The sequence below is a fragment of the Lactuca virosa genome, chromosome 8 (genome assembly GCF_052849685.1).
Source record: "Lactuca virosa cultivar CGN04683 chromosome 8, Lactuca_virosa_CGN04683_v6, whole genome shotgun sequence".
Classification (NCBI taxonomy): Eukaryota; Viridiplantae; Streptophyta; class Magnoliopsida; order Asterales; family Asteraceae; genus Lactuca; species Lactuca virosa.
Genome location: NC_136433.1, coordinates 294,150,984 through 294,160,379, shown reverse-complemented (window position 1 = coordinate 294,160,379; position 9,396 = coordinate 294,150,984). Strand labels below are relative to the sequence as shown.

Genomic DNA, 9,396 nt, shown 5'->3' with positions numbered 1-9,396 from the left:
CCTTGTAAATTTAAAGGTTATTTTTGTTCTTAATTGTTCATGCAATAAAATTGTTCTAATTGAACAACCCTCTCCCTCTCTCTCTCCATATATATATATATATATATATATATATATATATATATATATATATATATATATATATATATATATATATATATATATATATATATATATATATATATATGTCACACCCCCAAACCGAATTGGCGGAAACATTCGAGGGCGGAGGACATCATGTAAAGTATCATAACAATGCATAATAGTAAACAAGCAATAACATCATTCATTGCATTAATAGTATAATTCAATACAAGTGTGTTCTGTGCAATAATAATAAGACACCAAAAATGAATAATCAAAATAAAGACGAGTCTTGAAAGTGCTCCGTCTTGTCATATGAATGTTGTTTGTTTGTAAAAGTGAATGTTTTTCCCAAGTATGACTATCATTACCAAAATATAGTTTTAAATTACCATTAATGTGAGAAGATAACAGAGTGAATGCAACAGGAAAATAATGATGTACTGTAGTATTGTATATAGTAACTACTGTGACAACAACCCATACATTCCCAACTAGGGTAGACTCTACTGGCGACGAGAACGGCTCGGATGAGTCCTTATTCTCACAGGAGACGTTCCATGTCTCTCATGCGCCTTTCAGACGTTGCCTAACGAGCTCACAATCCCCTGACTTCATCTTGGGTTGCAGTAAGTTCTTTCTGCTGGGACGCATTCTGGTTCAGGGTTCTTCCCTGAGTAGACTCCAGATGGCGAATGCGAACGGTGTTGACTCCCGCATTTGCATCAACCTCCTTGACTCGGTCGATGGCTTCTCTTTCCTACTCCTCGTTGCGAGAAATCCTATGAACCAGAATAGGCAAGACTCTTTCTGCTCAGCCTCCCTCGCTCAAATTGTAGAAACTTCGGTGTCCGTTGTAGGGTAAGGGTTGAACCTGCTCGTGACTCCATCGGTTCAAGTTTGTTGCCCACAGAGGTGTGGGGCCTTGAAATACTAGACGAGGGTTAGGATTTGGGATTGGAGCCACTGAGACTAGATTGTTGACTTCTGGCTCGAAGTCAGAATCCTCTGGGAAGTTCTCAACGAAGTAATCATCCAATGGAATTTCATGATTCTCTTCGGCCTCCGCGTCGAGCCATCCAACATTTCCTTGGTTGGGAATGTACAGGTTGCCATGGGGATGGAATCCAGCCATGTTATCTATGTGAGAATAGGGATAAAAGAGATAGTTAATAGACCTACTACGGAAGATAATTATAGAATGATCATTACCAATTACTTCACTACTTGCGTAGTGCATACCAGTCATATGTAACCAAAATAGAATAGACATTCGAATATGTGACCCTAACTCCAAGTCCACAACCAAACAAGGAATAGGAAATAAAGCAAAGATCACAGATTCTAAGTCTATGACACCTTAGTCACATATAACCTTTGCGTATCCACTCAGCAACTATTAACCTACTAGTAAAGACCTTTTTAGTTCTCAAATAAGTAATTATAGTAACACAAAATACTCTTATAGTATTTTCAATTTATGTTTTGTTCTAAAGTTTTCATTGTAGTAGTGTTGGTAAGTTTTTAGACTTGTTGAAACACCACAACCATTCTTAGGCACATGTTAATCGCTTCTCGGAAAATATAGTTGATCAGGCTATATCACTCCCAGATCTGATTATATGTCTCTAAGCCTACTTGTGCTATTCAACAATCGCAATACTTTTTTTTTGTCCTAGTATGACACTGATTTTAGTATGAATGCAGGTATGCATACTTAGTTAAATATTTTATTATTTACAAGTATAAACTCTTGGTCAGAGTATTTTAATCACGATGTGTTTATAGTTTGTATATATTTTATGGGTTGATATACTCAATTCACTATAAACAATGCTCTGATACCAATCTGTCACACCCCCAAACCGAATTGGCAGAAACATTCGGGGGCGGATGATGTCATGTACAGTATCATAACAATACATATTAGTAAACATGCAAGAACATCATCCATTGCATTAATAGTATAATTCAATACAAGTGTGTTCTGTGCAATAATAATAAGACACCAAAAATGAATAATCAAAATAAAGATGAGTCTTGAAAGTGCTCCGTCTTCTCAAAACTTGTCATCGGTACCTGTCTATTGGTGACCTGAGAATACAAGTTATTTTGAAAGAGAGGATCAGAATTTAAGCTGGTGAGTTCATAAGTATTTAGTGTCAAATGTTGTACAAGTTTGAAGAAAGTGTTTGTAAATGTTTGTAAGTGTTTGTAGTAAATGGTTGTATCTCCTAGAAAATCCTATACTTTCTACTAGAAATGTAGCCATTTACCAAGTCCCGAATGTTCTGAATGTTGTTTGTTTGTAAAAGTGAATGTTTTTCCCAAGTATGACTATCATTACAAAAATATAGTTTTACATTACCGTTTATGTGAGAAGATCACATAGTGAATGCAATGGGAAAATAATGATGTACTGTAGTATTATATATAGTAACTACTGATGTACTAACTACCTTAAACCAATTGTTAATTAAGGTATAATGTGATGTGATTGTAACCATGCTTGATCGACTAGTTGAAAACACGACGCTCGAAGACGTCGAAATGTTATGACATTCGTCACCCGTAGACCTGCGGGTCCCACTATAGCTAGCAGTAAGGTGTAGGATGGTCAATCCAGTATAGATCTATACACAAATTCATGCTCTCCCTTCAGGAGACACTGGTTACAAATCGTGACACAACAGTATGATGAAATGCCACAAAGTAGTGGCTGACATTAATGTTATAGTGTTCTTGTATCTGTATAGTATGTTCTCTCTGTTATAGTGTATCTGTGTTCTCTTTGTATAGTATATAGTATGTTCCTCCTTGTTTCTCATTATAGTATGTTCTTTCTTTTCTTGTTATAGTATGTTTGAACTCACTCATGTATGAACTGACTCTTGTATGTTTCATTGTACTAGAAATAGTGAGTAGTAGACCTCTAAACTATACCTATTATAGTTTACTAGTAGTGTTGTTTGAATGAGTGAGTATGTGTACACACCTTTGTTATCCAAAAGTATTGAACTAATGTAAGAACTTTTATATCTATACATATATTCATAATATATAACTAAGATTCAAATGAAATTCGTACAAACAACCGATACCCTAAGTCCACAACCAAACAAGGAACAGGAAATAAAGCGAGTTATCAGTCCTAAGTCCTTTCAACCTTATTTATATAACTATATCTGGATAGACATGATTTTGACAAAATATAAGTTTAAAACATTTTGATAAGGAGTTTAGCATATAAAAGAGTTTGATAAAATGTTTTTGAAATAGCGGTTTGATAACATAGTGTTGAAGTATAAGAAATCCATCTGTTTGATAGTTATTAATCACATGTTATTGGTATAATAACTATAATGTTTGAACTTGTATCCCCCCTTCCCCGGTCCATAAAAGCATTTAAAATCATTTAAAACGTAAATTAGGGGTATGAACTCACCTATAGTAAGTGGTTTGACTGTAAGATCGGAAAAGGATGATGCGTGCTAAGTGAAATCTCGGGCACAAACGGATCCTATTAAGCATATAATGACACATATATTGATATAATTAGTGTATATATCAACTAATCATGATAGAGAATCACCTTAGGGACTAGGAAACACTTATATTGAAATGTTACACTCACAAAGGATTGCATCTAAGGGGTTTACGGCCACACAATGGAGTTTACGACCATTGTGTTTACGACTTAAGTGGTAGACGGTCATGGAGTGTACGGTCAAGGAGTTTACGACCATACACTCATGGGAGAACTTGAAAACGAGGTGTTTTATGGCCCTAACAAGCATTACCTAAGTGTTCACGGTCCTATGTTTGGTCTTAAAGGAGTTTGAAGCCCAAAACATACACCAACACAAGAGTTTACGACCATACAAGGGTTTACGGCCGTAAACTCTAGGTGTTCATGCATAATATGATGTTTCAAGGCCAGGAATCATGTGTATCTTAAGCTTAACTGGAAGGTAGAAGAGGTACTGACCCTTTAGAAGGATCCTATGCAGTTCACGGCCCGAGAACAAGTGGGTGTTCTTGGTGAAAGGGAAGAAAACTTGAAGATCTACCCCAAAAAAAAAAAATATATATATATATATATATATACACACACACACAAACATATATATATATATATATATATATATATATATATATATATATATATATATATATATATATATATATATATATATATATATATATATATATATAGAGAGAGAGAGAGAGAGAGAGAGATCCGGTAAGAATGAAATATTTGGTAGGAAAGGTTAGAAGTGCATCATTTGCATTATTTTTGGCGAATAAAAAAAATGAATATATAGATAATAAAAAACTAATATGATTCACACAAAAATTTAAAAATATGCATGAATGATTCATTTTTGTGGTGATTCACTAAAGTTGTCTGAACAGTGAATTAAAACTTGATAGTACAAAAATGAATCATCGATGTTGTTTTTAGGATTTTTTAATAATCATGCTATATATATATATATATATATATATATATATATATATATATATATATATATATATATATATATATATATATATATACTTAAATTAAAATGATTACTTACGAATAGATACGTACTTTTCTATATTTGATTATATCTTTATTCATATATCAATAATTACCGACATCTCTACCACCTATCAGCACCTGCATTGCCACTGTCATTGCCACAATAACGTCTGCCACCATCTCAACCATTGATGGCACCACCGCACACACCACAGCAACTACCAATGCCAATAACACCACTGTCACCGCCACTACAACCGCTACCCTTCTCATCGCCGCCCCTCCACCAACTACCGCTATATTCATATATGAATAATCCTTGGAGAATAGACACGTTCAAATTTATACGAATATACTTATTTATATATGAATAAATATATACTTACTCATATTTGAATATTCATAAATGAAAATAATTATTTATATACCACCTCTCTCTCTCTCCTTCTCTCTCTCTCTCTCTCTCTCTCTCTTTCTCTCGGTCTCTAACTTATTTTTTTAACTCACAAAGTCCGTACTATTTGTTTTTGTTACGCGTTTGGTCCTTACTGTTTGTTTTTGTTACGCACTTGGTACATGTCTTACCTAAAAAGACTATTATTTAATTAGAGAAAAATGGTGGGGTAGGTAAGGTAAGGTGAGGGGGTGGGGTTGGAGGTGTGTTTATTTAAATAAATTAACGAATTAAGGGAAAAATAGTCTTTTTAGGTAAGACAGGGACCAAACGCATAACAAAAATAAACAGTAGGGAACACGCCAAATTGGGCGGATTTGGGAAGAAAGTGAGGGGAAGGAAAATTTAAAGTTTATTTTCTTTTTTCTCTTAAACTCGGGAACACAAAAACTTAAATTTTTTTTTCATTTACTTCGAACTAGGGAACACGGAATAATGAATATTTTCCTTCACCTCACTTTCTTTTTCGCAAAATTTTCCTTCCGTTTCCTTTAATGAATTTACAAAAAAACTCGGGAACAAGGCGTTACATGGGTACGACTCAACAGATGATCAGTAATATCGGTAAATAAATTTGAAAACGGATCAGTTAACTTTCATTTCCTTCGAACTCGGGAACACGGAATAATGAATATTTTCCTTAACCTCCCTTTCCTTTTATCAAAATTTTCCTTCCTTTTCCTTTAATGAATTTACAAAAAACTCGGGAACAAGGCGTTACATGGTTACAGATTCAACAGATGATTAGTAATGTCAGTAAATAAATTTGAAAACGGATCAGCTAACTTTTGAGGTGCTATGTACTCCAAACATAGCCTTAATTTTCAAAATTGTGAAGACTATATTATAATTGATAGGTTCAATGATCCCTTAATTTGTAGGTGCTTTTGTTTTTACAAAGGGATGTTTAATTAGAGAATCGGATTAAGAACTTGGGTCCTAGCTGCTAACCATTTTGACCCAGGAAGAAATTTTAAAGAAAGGTTTATCATAATTTATTGAATGATAAAAATGATTGCAATTGACCTTAGATAGGTTGACTTTTTTGCCGTGGGGTGCAAGTGCTACCGACTAAACCAACCTAATTTATAAATACTGTGTACTTAGCATTATGAATATTCATCATTCTGATCACCAAGTATTGCCTTCCAGTTGAGGTTGGTTGTTTATTTCTTTTCAAAACCTATTCTTCTAACATGAAATGCCATAACACGAACATCATTTTCATGATCATGTGTTCTTTTTTCATGAAAGAAAACTTATCTCAAGTAGCTAGGCAAAAATGTTTATCGTTATTACTTACTTTTATCAAGCTTCTCCCGTTTGATCTACAGTATCTTTTATCCTGATTCTGCTTCATCTGTTTGTACCTATTTTGCAAAAATGTTAGTTGACACTGTTATTGTTTTCAGGAAACATTGGATGATGCTCAGCCAAATGGAAGACCCAAAGGAATATGGCCTGATTGTTAAGTCAGATTCCATTGAGAAAGTCACGGAAATGACCTCACATAAAAAGACCAACGAACTTCAGTTCTATTTGGTCAAGAGTTGTCCTTCCCCGGAGGAAGTAAAAAAAGAAGAGGCTCACAAGTTGTATCAACAGATGAGTGTTTCTATGTACCATATCCTTCAAGAAATTGATCTACGGAAGGTAAATGTTGATTAAAATTTTAATGTTCATTAGAAATGATGGGTATTGCTTTAAAGTGACGACAGTAGAAATATCGTGCTCTTCTTTGGATAAGTTCGGAAAAACAACTCACACGTCTCTCCTTACAGAAAGATGAACATCAAATGAACTACGAATTAATGTGGATTTACATGGAGTTAGAGTGGAAATCAAGTTCACTCATGTGCCTTGAACGAGCTACAGTAGATGATGTGAAGCCTGATTTACCAATGAGACCAATACCAAGAACAGCTGGTTTCTTGCATTTGACTGAAAACAATCCTGAATCGCCTGTAAGAGTTGATTAAATAGACCATTTTTCCTCTCGACTTTCCGAAAATTCTTGAGAATAATGAAATGGAATTTTTTTAGAGAAGTTTTCTGTTCCTGTGGATTCATGGCGATTTTTTTTGTAGGTTCATATCGGTACTGATAGGAAACGATGCCATAAACGGGTAAAGAAAGAGAGGATAGACATGGAATATCTGAAACAGGTTCAAGAAGAACTTCTTTCTTCAATGAAATCCGGTAAAAGGCCAACCCATGGTACACAAGAGCTTAACGATGTGGTATATACTGATAAATTATAATTTATAAACATAAATTGCTGATCTTCCTTAGGTTGTTATATTGATTTTGACATATAGTTTCTTTCTACTTCCTTTCGGAAGATGGAGAGCCTTGTACACAGGATCCAACATGGAAACAATAACCGGGGAGAAGAAAAAAAATTCTTTCACGAAATAAGAAATCTCAAAGAAACAATAGAAACATACACTGCACCAACAGAACCTGACCCTCGTAATAATTGGAGAAGATATGACGTTGGAGGATCGAGAAGACGACTCTATGAAGAACAAATGAGGCAGCATCGTATTAAAGTTTAGTTTTAATTCCTCAACTGAATTAGAACTTTTTTTGTTCAATTTTTCATTATATTACTACTCACTTCATCTATATGTTTTATACAATTAGATTTACTTAAACCAAATTGACGAAATAAAGAGGGATCAAAAGGAACGTACCACTAAAGCGACCCGACTCAAGGCAGAGTTGGAACTTGTGAGAAAGAGCATCAGAAGTATGGATAGGGAACTTGAAAAGCTTAATTCAAAGAGAATTAAAGCCTATAAATGTGCTTATAAGTATGATGAGCAGGGGGAGGTATTATCAGCAGCTCCTTTTCATTTTTTTTTTTATGTTTTTTATGCAATAAATAGATATCATTGATAGAGAGGCGATACCCAATTAGTTATGTTTCTTTAATTCAGAAGTCAAGTTATGGTTACTATCCACCGCGTGCTCATGACATATGTTAAAGAACAAGCACAAAAAGAGAAGCACGGAGACAGGTTTGTGAAGATTGCAACATCACTCATTCCCCTTTTTATGTTACATAATAATCGTAACAACTTCACTGATACGGCAAGAATTAAAAGTGGACATCTTAATTCTTAAGACAATTCTTTCGTCTTTTTGTTAATTTAAAACTCGTGAATGGTAGGTTGAAGAATTCTTGAAGCAATATTGGAGCAATAGCAAAGTGTAGTGGGTGATATAATGTGTGCAAGTTTAATCCCGAACACTTGTAAAGCAACTATCTTAAGATGTATTAGAGCCTGATTATTATTTATTTCATCATTACACCATGTTACGTTTGCTTTTATGAGTACCCAATAAAAAAGTGTCAAATAAAATTTTATTTTTTCATCAAAAATGTTTTGGATTGGTTGCCCAATTACTTATGATTCTAACGATAGAATTAGTAGCATCAAGGGAAAATGACTTATTAAGGTAACTAACAATTTTGTATGGTCACATATAGCAATATTTGCTTTTTGTGCTTATCTACCCCACAAACTTGTTTCATATGTTCACAAATACCCATTATTACTGGCAAACACATGTTTTAGCTGGTTACATCGATTGAGGTATATCAAAACGAATAATGTGGATTCATACATGGCTATTACACCCCTTTCTCACTTAATTGGGGTTCGTCTGCTCCATAAACATTTCGATTAACAGTTTCGGATAAATTGATACAACAAATCGAAGATTAGGGCTTGCAATTGAAGGTTCGAGTTGAGACTGTAACATGGCATCCCATTGATCTACAAGTATGTATACACCTGAAGATTTTCATTACAAGGGGATATTTGTGCCAAAGTCCTTGGTATTCTTGGACCATGTAAAAGAAACTGTTCTTGATGTGGATTTTGGTGGATTTACGTATAAAGAATTTCTTTTGTGTCTTACGAAATTAACCAAAGGAGGCTATGATAATACCTACTACTATAAAAGAAAGGAAAGTTTGGCTGAGGATATTAGAAGAATCGACAATGATGTTGATTATTGGGAGTTTGTAGAAACTATTTATATCCCTCGGACTAAGTTGGATGTGTACATTGACCATAAAATGAACCAATTCTTGATTGGGCTAATAACAAGGTGTTAACAGATGATAATAAGTATGACTATGATGAAGAAGACGACAAGGAATCAGAAATTTTTGATACTACGAAATATAAACAAGAACGTGATAAAGAGATATACGCATTAGACAAAACACATCGGGAAAAATTTTTGAACAAACTTTCAGGTGTTATAAGTGAGGATGATGAAGCCAACAATGGAGAAGATGAGGAGGTTGTGTTCC

General features: G+C 34.2%; 1 protein-coding gene across 1 annotated transcript; it reads left to right on the top strand.

Annotated features, from left to right (window-relative positions):
* The first annotated feature begins 6,200 nt into the window (after window positions 1-6,200).
* Window positions 6,201-8,378, top strand: LOC145133480 (uncharacterized). Its single transcript, XM_079068413.1, has 8 exons — window positions 6,201-6,223; window positions 6,479-6,719; window positions 6,848-7,030; window positions 7,154-7,306; window positions 7,409-7,618; window positions 7,713-7,901; window positions 8,009-8,089; window positions 8,242-8,378. The coding sequence occupies exons 2-7, from the start codon at window positions 6,489-6,491 to the stop codon at window positions 8,054-8,056; spliced, it is 1,014 nt and encodes a 337-aa protein (XP_078924539.1). The 5' UTR covers window positions 6,201-6,223; window positions 6,479-6,488; the 3' UTR covers window positions 8,057-8,089; window positions 8,242-8,378.
* The last annotated feature ends 1,018 nt before the right edge of the window (window positions 8,379-9,396 follow it).

Excerpts from the sequence above, each read along its gene's own strand:
- LOC145133480 (XM_079068413.1), top strand. The coding sequence starts at position 6,489 with ATGATGCTCAGCCAAATGGAAGACCCAAAGGAATATGGCCTGATTGTT. Across the intron at positions 7,307-7,408 it reads CACAAGAGCTTAACGATGTG|ATGGAGAGCCTTGTACACAG; the intron begins GTATATACTGAT and ends TCCTTTCGGAAG. Across the intron at positions 7,902-8,008 it reads AGTATGATGAGCAGGGGGAG|AAGTCAAGTTATGGTTACTA; the intron begins GTATTATCAGCA and ends TCTTTAATTCAG.